Raw genomic sequence first — 19,195 nt, 5'->3', positions numbered from 1 at the left:
CCCTCCCGGATACGATTAAATTTTTTATTACAGTATTATTTGACAAGAGGCTCTGCTGCCAGACGATGGGGGCGAGTTATAATCTCGTTGATATATTCCCATGTTTGCTTCCATATAGCCTTCGTGCCACATATGCTAATTCCCATGCCCGTAAACTGTTATCTGTATCGGATGTATGAGCATTACCAGGTGATTCTAGGTCTCGCCACTTCTCTGAATAGTGAGCGGTGGTGAGAAATATAAAGTAAATAATTTTCTGACATGCAATCCAAAATTTTTCAGAGCTATGTTCTTGCCTGGTAATAGGTTGCAAAGGGTTGTCATAAATATACCCAATGATAATTGATGGAAAATAATGGCTTTCAGTCTCAAAAGGCCAGTATTATGTAAATACCTGAATGATGAATGGGGAGTTGTCAAAAAGCTTGTAAGCGAATGATGGAGGATCACTTATAGTGTGAAAATTATGTCAAGCTCATCACCTAATTACAATCACAGAGGACTCTGGACTAACACATCATGGCTCTCCAAATGTTGGAACCAGATATGACATAAGATACGATGCAGCACACAGGTTTGTGGCCTCCAGTTTTAAAGCCTCAGGTTTAAGTTCACAGTTTCTGCTACATTGGTGTTTAGAGGTCAGAATACAGTTATGTGTAGACGGCATTGACACATTGCACAGACACAAATGCCTGCCAATTAGTCCTTATATGGAAACAAAATACTAGAATTTCAGTAACCAAAACCTGAGCACTGATTTGTTGATCAATCAGCTACCAGAATTAACTGCATAGCAACCCAACCCATTTATCATATCAGTGCATAAAACACTAACATGGTCAAGAGATTCAACACACTCCTGAGACTGAAATAGACTGAACACCTGTTCAAATGAAGGGTAAATTTTAACACAGGACGTGTGCAGTGACTGACTCATGTTTGGAGCTATACTCTGTGTCAATGGATGTTTTGGAAGAATGATCTTTGACACATCATACTTCCAGATTTGCAAGCCTACGTCAAGAAGCAGTAAAGCTATTTTAATGGTGACTTATGTGATATTATTTGAGCCATGAACTGTGATGCTGCATTATTGGCTGGCGGGAAAAAAAATCAAACCAATCAGTTGAGGAGCCTTCAAGGACAAGGGTTCTTCAAGATAATGATTAGCGCTGTCTTTTTGTGCCAAGCTGTTATCACCCTCCTTCCCTTTCATGAAAATCATGTTCTTAATCACAGTCATCATAGGTGGGATATGTGTCACTGTCAGGAGAAACACCTTGGGTGGGGATACAGATGCGCAGAGTTATAGGTGACTTTGGACTTAGATTTTGCAAGAGGTTTTGCTGTTATTGCCGCGTAGTCATGGCATGTCTACAAAACATTCTGGCAAAACACGTAGCTGGCAAATGCAGGTAGATATCTGCATTTGCACACACACTAATCAGACAATAAAGAGACAATAAACAGTTCATATAATTCTGTAGTTCATGACTAAAGACTCACTCAAGAAACAAGTAGTAACATTATTCATTAATATAACATTTCTGTTTGCATTAGTCAGATTTATCTATGTTTGTAGTAAAGATTTTGCAAATGGACACATTCAGTAACATGCAAAAGTCTCGAGCCACCTCTTGATTCATTTGGACGTTGGCTGATTTTTCACTCATTTCCAGTTGTTGTATCCGAACATTTCAGAGGAATCTTTTTGTTTGTTTTGTCACTTAAAACTAATTTATGGATTATTTAAACATCAAAAAAGCAAGTGTTGTGTCTACACATAACAGACAACTTAGCAAAGAACCCATTTTAAATTATGTCTTTAGCCACTATATTTTTTATTCAACAAAAGGACTAGATGTTACAATCCCTGATAATGCATCGCTTCAAATGGAGAAAGTCTTCCCCCTAATGTGATGAATGTAAACTTGTGGACGGTACTCTTGGCCATCTTTTTTGGTCCTGTTCTACGCTTACAGCCTTTTGGACTAGTATTTTTAGTTTCTATAGCATTGTTTACAACAGGCAACTGTATCCTGACTGTCTTATGGTGATCCTGGGCTGCCCCAGTGACTCCTTGGCACTTCCCTTTGCTGTTCAACAGGCCCTCGTGTTTGGTATGGTGATTGCCAAACGTCTGATTCTGGGGGAGTGGAAATCTGCCTCCCCTCCCTGCTTCAAGAGGTGGCTCGAGGAGATGGTCTCCTGTTTATACTTGGAAGAAATTCGGTTCTCTACATCTGATTCCATGGAGAAGTTCAGGAAGATATGGGGGCCCTTTATAGACCACATTAAGAAGGACAGTTCACGCCCTGGGTCCTGACCACGTTGTTTTAACTGCTTTCATTCTGAGCTGTTGCCCATAACTGTTATTGCAAAACAGACATATTGCATAATTGTTATCGGCTCCTCCTATCAATCTTTGGATTTGATCTTGTGGATTTGATCTTGTGGATTTGATCTTGTGGATTGGACTCACTGGATTGTGAGTTGTTTGACATGTATACCAGTTGCTTTTTTTCTTCTCTGCTGTTCTTAATAAGTGCTGGCCGTGTACCCTGTTGTGGGGTTTGTTGCTCTGTTTTTTTTGTTGTTGTTTTTGTTTTGTTTGTTTGTTTGTTCCTTTTTTTTGTTTTTGATTTTTTGTTGTTGTTGTCTTTATTGTCTGTGTTCCTCTGTCCCGCTGTTTGTGAATGTGTAAAAATTTTGAAACTTGCAGAAATAAATACATTAAAAAAAATGGTCTTGAGGAATGGCTACTATGAGAAAAGGCAGCCTGGAAACTTTACCAATGGGACACATCGCTGTGTGCCTCAACTCCACAGGGTGTTTCGGTCTTGTATCACAAGCTATAATGCCATTTTTAGTTTCTTTTTAACTTCCCTGGTTAGGTTTTGGGATTAGAAAACTGATCTAGATTTTAATATTAAAACTTTAGGACACATCATCAGTAGTGGACCTTGGATTCATTAGGTGTTTCAGCCTGTCTTAAAAACAAAACATTTATTCCCATAAACTCCACTTAGTTTTTTTGTACCAACAAGGTGAGTCCAAAATACAGCGGTGTGAAAAAGTGTTTCCTGAGTTGTTATTGTTTTGTATGTTTTTCACACTAAAGTGTTTCAGATCATCAATTAATTCAAAATATTTGACAATGAGAACACAAGTAAACACAAAAGGTATTAATTATTAAAGGTAAAAAAATAAAATAAAAAATCCTAACCTACATGGCCCTGTGTGAAAAAAGCGGTCTTTATGATATCCAAGACTTTTGGGAAAATACTCAAAAAATACCTGTGGATTGATGAGACACAAGTTAAATGTTTTGAAAGGTTTGTGTCCCATTGCATCTGGTGTAAAATTAACACAGCATTTCAGAAAAGGAATTTCATACCAACAGTAAAATACAATGGTGGTAGTGTGATGGTTGGGGCTGTTTTGCTGCCTCAGGACCTGGAAGGCTTGCTGTGGTAAATGCAATGATAAATTCTTCCTGATGGAGAATGTCCAGCCATCTCTTTATGACCTCAAGCTGAAGGGGACTAATAAGAGTAACAGACTGAACTAATTAAATTATACAATATATTAGTGTCATTAGAAAATTGTACTTTGTAGTCAGTATAAACTTATAATGATATAAGTTTGCATATGATAGAATACTGCATGATGACCCTTTGATGACTTAGACCAGGGTGGGCAATCTCAGTCCACGACTTGGCCGGTGTCCCTGCAGGTTTTAGATCTCACCTTGGGTCAACACACCTGAATCACATGATTAGTTTGTTACCAGGCCTCTGGAGAACTTCAAGACATGTTGAGGAGCTAATTTAGCCATTTAAATCAGCTGTGTTGGTTCGAGGACACATCTAAAACCTGCAGGGACACCGGCCCTCATGGACTGAGATTGCCCACCCCTGACTTAGACTGTTGTTCACTACAAGACTTGTTCTGTTCTCTTTTATAAGTTTCTTCCCACAGCAATAATAAGAGCTGAACAAGCAGTTTCACTCCCTACCAGGAAGAGGAGACCTGAACACTCTTATCTTCACTCCCTAACAAGAAGAGGGGCCGCTTCCTTCAGAATCTCACACACATACACCTACATACGCATTAACATTCCTCTGTCTACGAACAGACGTATTCACTATTGTATTACCCTTGTATATAAATAAAGACAGGAGCCATCTCAGAGCGCACATCACAGGGCCCCCCACTCTCGTGTGAGCGCTCTGTGGCCGCCCTTGCAAGTAAAATCTGCAGTGTGTGTGTGTCTCCACTCTCGGACTCTCAGCTGAAGAAGTGTCTTTAGAATACATTTCTTGACATTTAGTTTGGTCCTCCGAGCCGGATCAGAAATATCAGAACTGTTATCTGTGACTCTGATCCAGGATCTGGTGCACTGATTCCTGATGCCGTGCCAAAGTCTGTCGACAGCCCTCTTAGACGAGGAAGAAAGCCCCGGGACGTGAATTTGGGTCCGGGCCGGTGTCTATAGTCTGGTCCATGGTGGTGGGATTCAGTCTGACGATCCGAACCACCAGTGAGACATCTGAGGGTGAGAAACACTATTTTGATATATAAAACCGCCGCAAAGGTTTAAAGAAACGTAAAATACGTTTAGACCGATTTTAGAAGTAGCCAAAATTACTTCGTGACAAATTAAAATACGTTTAGACAAAGTAAAAAAGGTTTAAGTTCGCCAAAAGGAACTGTGTTTAGACTGCTTTTAGAGGTAGCCGAAAGTACTTCGTGACAAATTAGCGCGCAAATGTCTGTGTATGTGTCCAGAAGTAAGTTGATTTTACAGCACAATACGCTGCTTTGTTTTCTTTGCTTGAGGCTCACGTACTGGTGACAAAGGAGAACGGTTGAGTTTAGTCTCATAAAACTGATACCGCTTCACTTTTTAGAGTGGAGTAGAAGGGCGTATCAGCAAACCACTCCGGAGTCTGGCGTGCCAGAGACAGCCCAGCAAAATCTTTGAAAATGGGGAATAATAAGTGCAACTAGGTGAAGAAAAGCTAAAAGAAAGCTAAAAACCGCAGCTGTAAAGGGAAGTGCAATCCCTCAGCCATTACTCAGCTGAGAGCTGCCCTGAAACAAGAAATTACATTAACAAAAGACCCAAAGAAAAAAAATTAAAACGTAAGGAAGAGTATAGACTTTTCCAAGCATGGGAAATCGAAACTGAAGGGAGAACTGAAAAATAAGAGATCAAAGTAGAGATCACAGAAACCGGGTTGTATTATCAGCCGACTGAAGTTTAAAAAGGGTTGGAAACAGACCCGACTGAATAAATATAAATACAAGAGGAATAAAGTAAAATAAACAAAAGGCTAAATTAAATTAGAGCTTAACTGTAATGTATTCAAACTGATAACAGCAAGGATAACAACCTGTAAACTGGTATTAACAATGAAACATAGTTGGGATGAGGACCATGCCCAGAATAAATAGAATGAAAGAAAATACATAATTCACACAAACACATATTAAATGAAATCGAGAGATGCATACGTTATATTAAGGTTGTGTCATCGTTCAGCCAAGGAAACTGTGTGAAAAGGAAAATGTCTCCAGCTTGAGAAAGGGTGGAACTGCAGATCACCTGCAGCCCTTGGTGGATACAAAATAAAATATAAATAAAATATTGTAATATACTATTGCTGTTATATAAAAGATAATAGCATTAATAATGAAATAATATTAATATGAAGGGGCACCTTAGTCAGTTATGATGTGAGGTGGATAATTGCTAAAAGTAGTCTGCATCAAGCTTAAGGTTTGCTCAAATTCAGTACAATTACATATGAGATGAAGAAAATAAAGAAAATATCTAAAATAATTAAGTGCATAGACGAATTTGACCTGCTTGAAAACCTGTCATCCTAGATGAGACATTACTGAAATATAGAGCACACCTATACTAACAACTAATAAGCTAAACCCTGTATACAACGGCTAAAGCTACAAAATTGAGAAGCTGAATTAAATATGTGGTCACTGCTAAGCTGATGAGCAAGTAACATGTTTTTTAGAGCAGGAGCTGCATGCCTTTTTTGCATTCTGACTCATGTGTGTAAAGCGTTCATGCCATCAGCAACTTGTTTTTTGTTTTGTTTTTTTTGTTTTGTTGGGTTGAAAAATAAATAAATTTGTGATCACACTTGTGGATAACAGTGACATATAATGATTAGGCATATGATTTACTAATACAGATGAAGTTTATTCTAAAGTTCAAGGAAAACAAAGAAGAACAGCATCTTCAGTTGTGTCTTGGCTGTTGTTCTCTGTGTAGTGTGCTGAGTTTTTGCTTTTTGTTTTTTAAAATGTTGCTTGAGTGAGGAGTACTGTGACTTCTGAAGTGGCTCTCATCATGCGACCTTGATGATGATAAGTTTAAAGCCAGCTGAGAGCTGGGTTGTCTGCTTTGTTTTAGGCGATAAGGCAGAAAAGTTAAAACTTACTTTCTTGTCTTGAAAAAAAAAGAGAGAACGGGTTTTGTTTTTCTCAGCCAACAACTACAATTTCATTTTCTGTTTTTGAGAAAGGAGAATTTAAAAAATAATAAAACAAACAAAGAGTGATGTTTTGTTTAAGTGGTGAAGAAAGCTAATACTGCAAAATACCATCTAATGCATGATCTGATAGCAGTAAATGAAATCACTGAAATGATGCCACCAGTAGTCACAAATCCCCGCACTATACTGAATCAAGTCACTCCAAAAGAACAATGGTTCTCAATGATAGACGCTTTTTTTCTCAGTGCCTTTACACCCCGATTCACAACACCTGTTTGGCTTCACTTTTGAGAGACAGAGACAGTTTCTACTCTACGTAGATGACATTTTAGTGACTGGCCACACAGAGGAAGGGTGTAAGCAAAATACTATGGCTGTGTTACGTCACTTGGCTGAGCAAGGCCACAAGGTATCTTTAAATAAACTCCAATTATGGAGACCTGAAGTCACACACTTAGGGCACACCCTCTCAGGTGAAGGCAGAAAGCTACTAAACAAGAGAAAAGAAGCCATACAAAATGTGCCACAGCCACAAACTAAGCATTCACATTCTTTCTAACTCTCAGTGAGCCTGACTTATGACCTTGGCTCCCTGTTTTTCTGCTTCCAACAAAGGTGGGGGTGCAGGTTGGATTCCAACACAGCCAAATCACCATCGACGCGACAAACCCATCTATTATTTACACACTTCACGTCAACCTTCTAGGAGGGTTACAATACAAGAAAATCACCACTGAAGACGTTGGACTTGATAAAGGAGCATGTGATCAACTTTTCTGGATCAACTTCAATGTGACAAACCGGTATACATCCATCCATTTCCCAGTGTTCTTGGACCAAACCCCAGGGAAGAACCACTCCATGTGCTATAAACAAAACAAAGGTAACAGGCTGCTTGGAAACACCACTAACTGCAACCGGACCGCTGGAGGAGGAGAAGGTGCCCCTGTGAACACGACTGGACCATCTAATGGCACGTACTGGGTGCAAGGAATGGCCTGGCTATGTGGACAACGGGCGTATTTCATACTGCCCCCAGGCTGGACAGGAACATGTGCTCCCATATTCCTGTCAGACCACACTTTCAGGATGAACGCAGTAAACACCACTTCTACAGTACGCTGGAAAAGAAGATCCCCAAAATTCAGCCACATGACCCAATATGGGGGAGCGATGTACCCAAGGAATTCAAAATGTGGACTACCGGACAGAAAGTACTCCATACATTGTTCCCCTGGGTGGGAACCGGATAAAACATGCTGAGGATTGAAACTCTGGACTACCGTTTTGGACTTTTCCTGGATGCTTCGTGCAAGATCAACAAACAACAGAACCAGGAAATTGATCCATTACGGATCGCAGTAGCTCTGGACATGATACTAGCAGAGAAAGGGGGACTTTGCGTCCTCTTCAACAACACCTGCTGCACTTACATACCAGACAATGTACACTCATCAAACATGACTGACGCCCTGAACGCCTTGAGACAGATCCAACAGGCCCAAAATCAGGACTATGTAAGCGATACAAGTGACCGGTTTTCTTGGCTTTACACTGGTTCCTGGCTACAGGTGCTAAGACTACTCATTGGAGTTGGAGTATTTTTACTTTTATTTTGTGTTTTTGTAACATGTATACTGCCATGTCTAAAACTCATGATTAACCGCATAATTATTTCCACTGTTGCTGCATACATAGCCGTGACAAATGATGATGATGACGATGACCCCGACCTGTTGGAACATGAAGACTTTGTGTGATTAATGATGATGTGACAGAAAATGTACAACAAGATGTTACATACTGATATCTCACTCAAAAGTTATACGTGACAAACAGGAGGGAATGTCATTAGAAAATTGTACTTAGTAGTCAGTATAAACTTTTAATGATATACGTTTGCATATGATAGAATACTGCATGATGACCTTTTGATGACTTAGACTGTTGTTCACTACAAGACTTGTTCTGTTCTCTTTTATAAGTTTCTTCCCACAGCGATAATAAGAGCTGGACAAGCAGTTTCACTCCCTACCAGGAAGAGGAGACCTGAACACTCTTATCTTCACTCCCTAACAAGAAGAGGGGCTGCTTCTTACAGAATCTCACACATACACCTACATACGCATCAACATTCCTCTGTCTACGAACAGACGTATTCACTATTGTATTACCCTTGTATATATAATAAAGACAGGAGCTATCTCAGAGCGCACATCACAGGGCCCCCACTCTTGCGTGAGCGCTCTGTGACCGCCCTTGCAAGTAAAATCTGCAGTGTGTGTGTGTCTCCACTCTCGGACTCTCAGCTGAAGAAGTGTCTTTAGAATACATCTCTTGACAATTAGAAAGTTCACAAAATATAAGAAATAGCTCTAATATATACAAATAGCTCAATTGACCTGATCTGATTCAATCTGAATCTGATTGAGATGTTGTAGCCTGACGTTAAAAAGGCGATTCATGGTCAAAAACGCTCCGGTGTGGCTGAATTACAACAATTCTGCAAAGATAAGATAAGTGGGCCAAAATTCCTCCACAGCACTGTAAAAGACTCATTGCCAGTTATCGCAAAGGCTTGATTGCAGTTGTGGCTGCTAAGAATGGCGTAACCAGTCATTATGTTTAGGGGGCAATCACTTTTTCATACAAGGCACTGTAGGTTTGGATTTGGTTTTCTTTCCCCTTAATCATAAAGATCTTCATTTAGAAAAACTGCATTTCGTGTTTATGTGTGTTATCTTTGTCTAATATTTTAATTTGCTTAATGATCTGAAACATTTAAGTGTGACGAACATACAGAAGACTAGGAAATGAGGCAAACACTTTTCACACCACTGTATCTCAATATGGTGTACAGTATGTTCTAAAAAAAATCGAAGGAAACTGGTCACATGGATAATAAACGAGAGAGAAAAAATACTGCAGATGAATAGTACCTGAATATCATGTCCTTAAGAAGTAGGGAAAAAATCCAGGAAAGACATTACTCAAGATCTGAGTGATTCACCTGGCTCGTCAGCTGATCCATTTACTGTTTGACAAATTACAAAAGAACTGGACTGAAAAGGTCTTCTGCACATAAAGAGGATGCCAGGACTAATGTACAATAGTTAGAATTTACCAAGATCATTCTAGTTTACAATAATTATAACACGTAAAAAAAAAAACCATTTTAATCAACTGAATTAAAAAGAAAAATTAGACTTTTGAAAAAACAAAGAAACTAAAACACTTTGGTGAACTTGGAAAACTAACTAAAATGTAAAAAATAGAGATGAAATATCCTTAGTTTTAAAATTGTATTATAACTCTAAAGATCTACCTTATCTTTACTACAAAACTGTATTACAACTTACCTGACGAGGCTTTGGGAGATGTGTTTATTTAAACTTTGGATGCCTACAAAACAGTAGTCAACTGTTTTCAAGAAGTTCTGTGTTTTTATTGCAATATCTTTACTGATTTTCCCAAATACAGACAAATTATTTCTCCTAATTATGTCCTGGGTTTTAACTAATTAATAATACCAAAGGAAACATCACAAAAGACACTTAAGGTCATGAAAATTAATTGCGATTTAGCAATTCAATGAGGCATCCACCTTATTTATTGAAAATTATCGTATCAGTATTGGTATTGGCGATACTGGCCCGAATTTACTTGGTATCGGATCGATACCAAAATATGCAGTATCGCACACCACTAGTATCAGGAGTACCAAGCGCATCGAGTCTCACCACAGGCTCTAACTGCTCACCATCCAGAGCTGTTATAGCCAGCACATAATCACAATCTGTTGCTAATCTTGGGAAAGCGTTTCATGTACTTTGATAATAGTTTTTGTTTGTTGTTCTAATACAGGTATTGTAGAAGAATAAAGGTGGTTGTGCCAAATATTGACTTTCATGCTTGAAGGTATTGTTGAAGCTATTTTTGGCTTCTATGCTTAATTTCCATGTATGTTTGCACGTTTCAGAAAATGACTGCAGCTATTTCCAAATTTTCTTTAATATAACGAAATGAGGACTGGCTCAAGATTTTTGCACAGTACTATGTATTTTTATCTTTAGGCTATGTTTTAGCATTGACATTCATGGTAATGGTGAAGTGGTGTACACAACTTGATTCAGATTTGCAGTTGTGATAAAGGTCAACTTAAGGTACTTTGGATCTTAATGGGAAAACTTTTTAAAAGTCTTTTTAAAATAGTTTTTTCTATTTTCTCAGCTGTTTGCACATAGATCATCTTATCACATATCTTGTGATGTCTACAAATCAAAGTTCATGTTATCTTTCTCCCCACCCTGTTTTATTGGCCATGTACAGTTGAACAATGTGACATCCCTTATAGTTAGTGTGATGTGTTTTACCGTGTACAATTGTAATAACTTCTAAAGCTCCCTCTTTATTTATTAAGTAGATTTTCCACATTTCAGTTCTGGGATTAGAGTTTCGATATAATTTGATATACACATATTCCTTACCCGACTAGTGATTAATGAATCTAGATCATGTATAGTTTTGAGAAGGGATTTTTAAGTTAGAATGAGGAAAGGTTTAATTTATAGTTATATATGGCCTAACCATAGAAGGAACCATGCAATTTCAAGTAAGCCTTAGATTTAAAGAACATTACTTAAACACACTCTTACTTCAGAGAACTATGCAAAGTAAAGAGACTTAAAAAAATCAACATGTAAAAATGTGCGGCTAAACAAGAAAAGAGTGGTTAATGGTAATTTCCTTCTTCTTGAAATGTAAATATAAAGGCTTGGGATGGTTTTCATATTGCATTAGATCATTGACACATTTTTTTTTTTTACCAACTTTTAAATGATAACTGAAATACTCTATGTCATGGAAAATTGATAAATAGATAAATGGCTTGAAAAGTGAACCCTTAGGTTATCTTCTTTGGGTGGGACCTGTACTTTAGCACTGTCCAAAAGAGGCTAACGATTAAAACTGCCTGTGAAGGGCAATTGAATTCTAACCGTACAAAGATTTTGAGAACTAAGGACTTGAGCACTCCTAACCTTCATTGGACGTCTTTTCTGTGTTTACGGTGATTTTTTTTTTTTTTTTTCCAATGGCTCAAAAATTCATACGCCTGTCTATCCTTTGGATACTTGTAGCCCTTTTGGGTAAGTAGTCTGTTCCTATTGCATAAACTTTAAAACCACACATTTTCAACTTGTGTTTTTTATGTGAATCAGATTGAGCTGCAATTACAGCTAAACTGTTTAACACAGGTCAAGTCTTTAAATGCTTTTCATAAATAGTGATAAAACCATTATTTAGGTTAAGATTTTATATTTGTACTCATTCCTAAACCACTATTATATTTGTAGTAGAAAAATGGAAAGCTACCAGTGATGTGCGTTAAATGTCAGGAGGGATATTATACCCCTTATGTCAAACAGAGTGATTTGTGGCCCCAATAAAGGAAGTAATAAAACATATGGTAGCCATAGAATTATGATATTCATCAAAATATGCTAGTTCATAGCTCATTAATTTTTCCCGCCCAAAATAAATTATTTGATTATTAAAAAATAAAGTTTTTATATCAAATAGCATTCTTTATTTTTATCAAGTTTATTTTTAATTAAAAAGTTTTTATTTTTTATGCTTAAAAAACGCCATCTGGTGGTGGGTCAGTGCGTGTGTGCGCGCGCACCCCCGTGCCTGTGTCTGGGCCCGTACTCGTCTGTGTGTGTGTGTGTGTGTGTGTGTGTGTGTGTGTGAAAATGTGTTAAACCAGAGCAAAAGTGCTTAGTTAAACTTGTGCTTTTGTAACTTTCAGTATGGCGAGACATACAGGTTGCATGCCTCGTTGGAAAACTTTATTTCAATTTATTTGCATTTGTTTAATCCAAAAAAGGAAAATGAGAATCAAAGTCTGAGATGCAAAAAACTCTCGCAATCCCCCAAGCATAAGCTCACTGTGGCTTCCAGCAAAAACCCCTAGGCAAACAAGCAGGGAGACCTCCTGAAAAAAACCCTCTGTCTTTCTCCAAAAATGCACAACAAATCCCCCTAGAATTACTTGATAGGGACCCCTCTATTCCCAAAACGTATATTCAATAACAGGGCAAAAACCCCTGAAAAAATCCTTAGTATTTTTTCACAAATTCAGCGCCCTGCGGCTCCCACCCAACCCTTAGGCAATCAAGCAGGAAACCTCCTGAAAAAACCCTCTGTATTTTTATCCAAAACACGTGCAACAAAAAAACCCTAGAATAACTTGTTAGGGAACCCTCTATTCCCAAAACTTATATTCGATAACAGGGGAAAAGTCTTCATTAATCCCATGCAAACGTACACCTATCTGGAACAACCCTGACATATTACAAAACAATAATATGATAAACTTTTCAGATTGGAGTGGTAAAGGAATCAAATATTTAGAACATATACTAGAAGGAACAGAATTTATTTTATTTGATAGACTAGTTACACAATATGGGATCAACAAGAAAAGATTTTTAGAATATCAACAAATTAAATCCATAGTAAAAAAGAAATTTAAACCGGGTCAAGTTGAACTACAAACACCACCAAGTGTGGTTCAATTTCTTACTCTTAAAACCCCCAAATTACTATCCAAAATATACAGAACGCTTTCTAAAACAGATGAATCAATATCACTTCCTATTGCAAAATGGGAAGCGGATTTATCAGTTAACTTAGACCAAAACTTCTGGTCTCAGATTTGCTTAAAAACCTTTCATCTAATTAGAAATCCCAGTCTTCAATTAATTCAATACAAAATATTACATAGAGTGCACTATACAGGTCATCGGATGTTCAAGATGGGCTTTACGTCTACCAACAACTGCTCACACTGCCAAACCAATTCACCGGACAATTATATCCACGCTCTTTGGTTCTGTCCACCAGTTCAGAAGTTTTGGCGCGAGATATGTGAAGACTTATCAAAGTGTCTGAAATGTAACATTTCAACTTCCCCCTTAGTGTGTTTGTTGGGCAGCTTAGATAATGTCACTTCAGAAAAGAATATAGCCCATATGGTTTTCACTGCCCTATGCATAGCCAAGAAAACAGTCCTCATGAACTGGAAAAATAAAAAATAATCTTAATTCTAACCAATATAGAAATTATCTATTAGATTACATTAGTCTTGATACAGCCTCTGCCACCACATCAGATCAATTGCTCTGGGCTCCTTTGATCAGCTCCATCACCTAGTGGGGGTGGGGGGTCATAGTTTGGTCCCGCCTTCACTGTTGTGATTGGTGTGGGAGTAGGGACAGGCTTAGGGCGTCTTGGGGTTCCCCGGAGGCATCTTCCTTGGGGGGCTCAACCCGGGGTAGCGGTCATGGCCAATTAGGGGCTCTGTTGGCTCTTAGGTGACGGTTTCCTCGTGGCTGCGTGCAGCGGGGCTAGGGGAGGGTCTGTGCTGACGGACGTGGGTTACTGACTGGCTGGCTGCCCCTGGGTGGGTCCGGGATGGGCGTGAGGTTCTGGGGGCGCTCCGTCTCTGGGCTGGGGCCCTGGCCGGGCCTCGGGGGCTTGGGTCCTGGTTGGTGTGTTGCCGGGGTTGTGGGCGGGTGGGTGCATGGGGGCCCAGCCCTGGCGCAGGGTGCCGCCGGTGCGTTGAGCCACCTGGGGGGCTCTTCAACTGGTGGGGGAGGTTGTCACATCTTGCAGGAGCTTTCCTCTCTTCAGGAACTCTCTCTGCAGGAGGGGGAGATACAGGAGAGGTGGAGGAAGATCTCAGCCTGGGCGTCTATTGTCTTATGTAGTCTGGAAGATGAGTGGATTGTGGGGTGGGTGCAGTTTTCTCTGTGGTGGGGTTGGGTGGACTGTCCCAGGCTCTGTGGGGCCGGGCGGCGCTACTGCACTGGGCCCTGGTCTGGATGGGCCTGGGCCCCCTTTGCCTGGCGGGTCGCGGAGTATGGTTGTGTGTACAGTGTGATTGTGTGTACAGCGTCTCTTTATGTCTGTCTCCACGTTGGTTGAGTGTGGAGTAAGTGCGTATGAGAGCATGAGGGTGGGAATGGATGTTTGTATCTGTGTGTGCCTGTATGTCTATGTCTATATATCAGGTTGGGTATCAGACGCCACCTCTCTGGGGACATCTCAGGCCCTCCAAGATTTGGAGGCCTATCTCCCCCTACCACCACTTCCCCTGCCGGTGGCGGACTCCCTCAGACATCGGTGTGTTGGTGGTTCTTTGTGTCCGGGGGTGGGCGTCCAGGTACACACCGGCTTACTCCTTGGCGGCTGCTTATCAGGGCCTGGAGCCTGGAGCTCGCTCGGGCCACTTCGGAGGTGGGGTGCCCCCAGCCTCTCGGCCTGGGGCTCGGTCACTCAGGCACAGCTGGCTGCCGGCGGAGCTCACGGGCGCGTCACTGCAACCTCCCCTGGCTTCTGCTCCGCGGCTGCTGAGTGACCCCTCATCTGGGACTCTCCTCAGCTCTTTCCGGGACAGTGGCACGGCTGCCCCTCTGTTGGTCTTCCTTGGTCTCTTGTGTTCTGGGGGCCTCTGGATGTCTGGAGTTTTCATCTCCTCCATACCTGCTTCATGCCCTGGAGGACGGGGCTGTGGCTCCCCACACCCTCTAGCAGATCATTACATGAAGGAACCTTTTAAAAAAAACAAGCGTGTCCATGCTCACAGGTGTACACACGGGTGATCACACCCACAAACTACACCCTTTTTGGCTCCTACCTCAAAGCACACTGTGTTCTGTTGATCTTATGTGCTGCACAATAATGTTTAATATTTAGTATTTACTGTCATATTCCCATATATCATTGTGATGTTGTTTATTCTATTACTCTTGTTTTCTTCTGCTTGTTTTCTTTTTTGTTTCTCAACAGGTGATCAAGGTGATCGATATATGCATTTTTTTCTCTGCTCATTCTGTTGGTTTTTGTTTTTTGCCCTTCTCCCCCATCCCTCTTCTCAGCTGTTTTTCTTTCCCTCTTTCTTTCTCCCCTTCTTTCCCCCAGTCAAGTCTGTCCCGTATTCAGCAAGAGAAAGTAAAATAAACAATAAAAGGGTGAATCAAATGGACCATTACGGCAAGGCTGGGATGGTCAATTTGGTAAAGTAAATCTGTTGGGCATCTTTCTTCACCTTTAGACAATAATTCTGATGGCAAAAGAGCCGAACGGGACAAGCAAAAAAAAAAAAAAAGATAACAGGGGCAAAAACTCCTGAAAAAATCCTTAGTCTTTTTTCTTCAAACCAGCCCTCTTACTAGCTCCGTCTCAAATTCAGCGCACAGCCTAAGTTTTCCCTCGCTCCTACTCGCACCGAGCCGCAGCCAGCGCGCAATTTTTTCCCTTGTTACTCTCGCTGTATCTGATCGCACCCCAGTTAGCCAATCGGATACAGGTCCCATTTTTATGATCTGCTGCTGAGGTTAAGACTGGCACAGCGCTCCCAGAAGACGCCTGACTTCTATGGAGTTATTTTTTTTGCCACTATTCTGATCGCAAGTAAAAAAACAAGTTTGCAGGTGCAAGTGTTGTATTTTGTGGAGAAATTTGTTTTGAGCGAAGAAAAGCTGAATTTGAGTGAACAAAATTCATTCCTGCGTGCAAAAAATGTATTTCAGTGTTTGCTATTATCCATACACACACACAATAGAAGCCCCTCTCGCTCAGTTTTTGCATTGGCGCTCACTCGCAATGTGTTGCTCGCGCTCTCAACATTTCTGCTGTGCGCGCTCAACTCTTTCTCTACACCGTTATATTTGTGGCACAAAACCAACCAATCACAGACTTGGATGCAAAAAAATCTGATTGGCTGTTCTGGTCTCCAATCAGCTCGAAATGACGATATGCAATATCCCAGAATCTATTTCATCCAAAACTCAATCGAGGCAGTGGCGGAGGAACACAGAGTGGCGGAGTTTGAAATATTACTCTTTCTGGGTCACAAAATAAACTTTTAAGATATTTTCTTTTTTTTTTTTTTCTTTTTTTTAAAATGACATCAGAAACAGCAGTATGCGACATTACGTGATGGCAGAGCTTCAGTTCATCCTTTGTCTTTTTTTTTTTTTTTTTTTTTTAATAAATAGGACAGGGGGAATGAATGAGAGAAAGAGGGGGAGAGAAAGAAAGAAAACCAAAGGGGAGAAGAGACGGTGAGAAGGGGGGGGGAAGAGAGAGAAAAAAAAAAGAACTCCTGGGTCACCTGTATGGAGAAAAAAAAAAACAAACAAAAAAAACAAACAGAGGAGACAGCAAACAACAAAGAGCAACATAATAATAGAGAAAACAAAGCACCATCACAATAAACTAGCTAGTCATAGATATCAATATTTACTAAATAATAAACGATATTGTGCAGCACGCAAGATAGACAGCGCACAGTGTGCTTTGAGGCAGCAGCCAAGAAAGCTTTAGTCCGCGTCTGTGAATACCCATGTGTGCATACCTGTGTGGATCAGCATGCTTGCATTCCAAAGGTTTCTCCATGTAATGATCTGCTAGGGAGTGTGGGGGGGCCACAGCCCCGTCCTCCAGGGTGTGAAGCGGGTATGGAGGAGATCAAAACTCCAGACATCCAGAGGCCCCCAGAACACAAGAGACCATGGAAGACCAACAGAGGGGCAGCCGCGCCACTGTTCCAGTAAGAGCTGAGGAGAGTCCCAGATGAGGGCTCGCCCAGCAGCCGCGGAGCAGAAGTCAGGGGGAGTTGCAGTGACGCGCCCGTGAGCTCCGCCGGCCCCCAGCTGTGCCTGAGTGACCGAGCCCCAGGCCGAGAGGCCGGGGGCACCCCACCTCCAAAGGGGCCCGAGTGAGCCCCAGGCCCCGACAAGCGGCCGCCAAGGAGTGAGCCGGTGTGTACCCGGACGCCCACCCCCAGACACAAAGAACCACCAACACACCGACACCTGAGGGAGTCTGCCACCGGCAGGGGAAGTGGTGGTGGGTGGAGATAGGCCTCCAAACCTTGGAGGGCCTGAGGTGTCCCCAGAGAGGTGGCGTCTGATACCCAACCTGACATATAGACACAGACATACAGGCACACACAGACACAAACATCCATTCCCACCCTCATGCTCTCATATGCACTCACTCCACACTCAACCAACGTGGAGACAGACATAAAGAGACGCTGTACACACAATCACACTCCCCAAGCGTACTCTACAAACCGGGTCTAGGTACCCTTGCCCCTGGAGGGGGGAATTGCACCCAGACCCAGGTGGTGTTACCCTTTTCCCTGCGGTGGGGAGAGGCAGACCGCCCCGACTCCGCAGCAGCAGGGATGCCCCACACCCCAGACCGCAGTCGGACGGCCAACTCCTCCTACTAGCCCTCCCGCTCCAGCAGGCCGCAGAGAATGGGGGTGGGAGAAGACTCCAAACCTCCCTCCACCCGCTCATTGTAGTGTTGATGCATATGTGTTCTAAGGTGCAATTAAAACCCAGGAGGGCATGGAGCTACCTGCCAAGGAGCAGCAGGTAAGCGCATAGTCCCTCCTGCTAGCCCTCAATGACTAAGTGTATTTAAAATTGAGAGGTGGGCAACGACGTCAGGGGTGAGGTATACACCCTGATGGTAATTTGGACTCCGTGATTGTGCCCACCCCCAAGATCCTATATGTATGTGTAATGAGAGTGTGAATAATGTGAATGTCTAAGTTGTGGGATCAAATTGAGGCAGAGGCAGCCAGAAGGGGACAGGGGGGGGGGGGGGGGGGGTAGCCTCCTCTGCACCCTGGTGACATACCCCCACTCCAAAGCCCTGCATGTGTGGGTGGTTGTGGAGGAGCGGGAAGAGGGAGGCAGCTGGAGATGGGGAGGGAAGGAAGGGAGGGGCAGGTAACCCCTCCCTGGGGCCAGCTCCCCCGCTGACCCCAGTAGGCACTCCCACCCTTCGCGACCCGCCAGGGAAGGGGGGCCCAGGCCCATCAGACCGGGGCCCAGTGCAGTAGCGCCCTCCGGCTCCACAGAGCCCTGGACAGTCCACCCAACCCCACCACAGAGAAAACTGCACCCACCCCACCATCCACACATCTTCCAGACTACATAAGACGGTAAACGCCCAGGCTGAGATCTTCCTCCACCTCTCCTGTATCTCCCCCTCCTGCAGAGAGTTCCTGAAGAGAAGAAAGCTCCTGCAAGATGTGACCATCCCCCCCACCAGTTGAAGAGCCCCCCAGGCGGCTCGACGCACCGGCGGCACCCTGCTCCAGGGCCGGGCCCCCATGCACCCACCCGCCCACAACCCCGGCAACACACCAACCAGGACCCAAGCCCCCGAGGCCCGGCCCGGGCCCCAGCCCAGAGACGGAGCGCCCCCAGAACCTCACGCCCATCCCGGACCCACCCAGGGGCAGCCAGGTTGCCAGGTCAGTAACCCACGTCCGTCAGCACAGACCCTCCCCTAGCCCCGCTGCACGCAGCCGCGAGGAAACAGTCACCTGAGAGCCAACAGAGCCCCCAACCGGACGTGACCGCTACCCCTTTTAAGATATTTTCATGCGAGAATGTAGCTGTGTAAACTTCGAATACCTGCTCGGTTCATCAAGAAATCACATATTTCCATAAGTGCTCTAACGTTTTTGGAGATGCCTGTTACCCACCAGCTGACCGCACAGCTGGACTGGAACCGGCCATTGGGCATATCGGGCATTTGCCTGATGGGCCGATGGTGATTTTTCATTTTTATGT

At 42.5% G+C, this 19,195-nt stretch overlaps 1 protein-coding gene and 1 pseudogene across 1 annotated transcript in view; both read left to right on the top strand.

Annotated features, from left to right (window-relative positions):
- The first annotated feature begins 6,897 nt into the window (after window positions 1-6,897).
- On the top strand, window positions 6,898-7,780 carry LOC147323337 (uncharacterized; annotated as a pseudogene).
- A 3-nt stretch (window positions 7,781-7,783) lies between these two features.
- LOC147323336 (uncharacterized) overlaps window positions 7,784-19,195 on the top strand; it is a 40,793-nt gene continuing 29,381 nt past the window's right edge. Inside the window, exon 1 of the mRNA XM_086304894.1 lies at window positions 7,784-8,057. Coding sequence (XP_086161020.1) covers window positions 7,784-8,057 — 274 coding nt within the window. The remainder of the gene's footprint in view (window positions 8,058-19,195) is intronic.

This window comes from Aulonocara sp. 'chitande type north' Nkhata Bay, linkage group LG8, assembly GCF_057382095.1.
Source record: "Aulonocara sp. 'chitande type north' Nkhata Bay isolate Kocher_YH1m ecotype deep benthic linkage group LG8, A_spYH_male_GT1.1, whole genome shotgun sequence".
Taxonomy (NCBI): Eukaryota; Metazoa; Chordata; class Actinopteri; order Cichliformes; family Cichlidae; genus Aulonocara; species Aulonocara sp. 'chitande type north' Nkhata Bay.
This window is presented reverse-complemented; position numbering and strand designations above follow the sequence as displayed.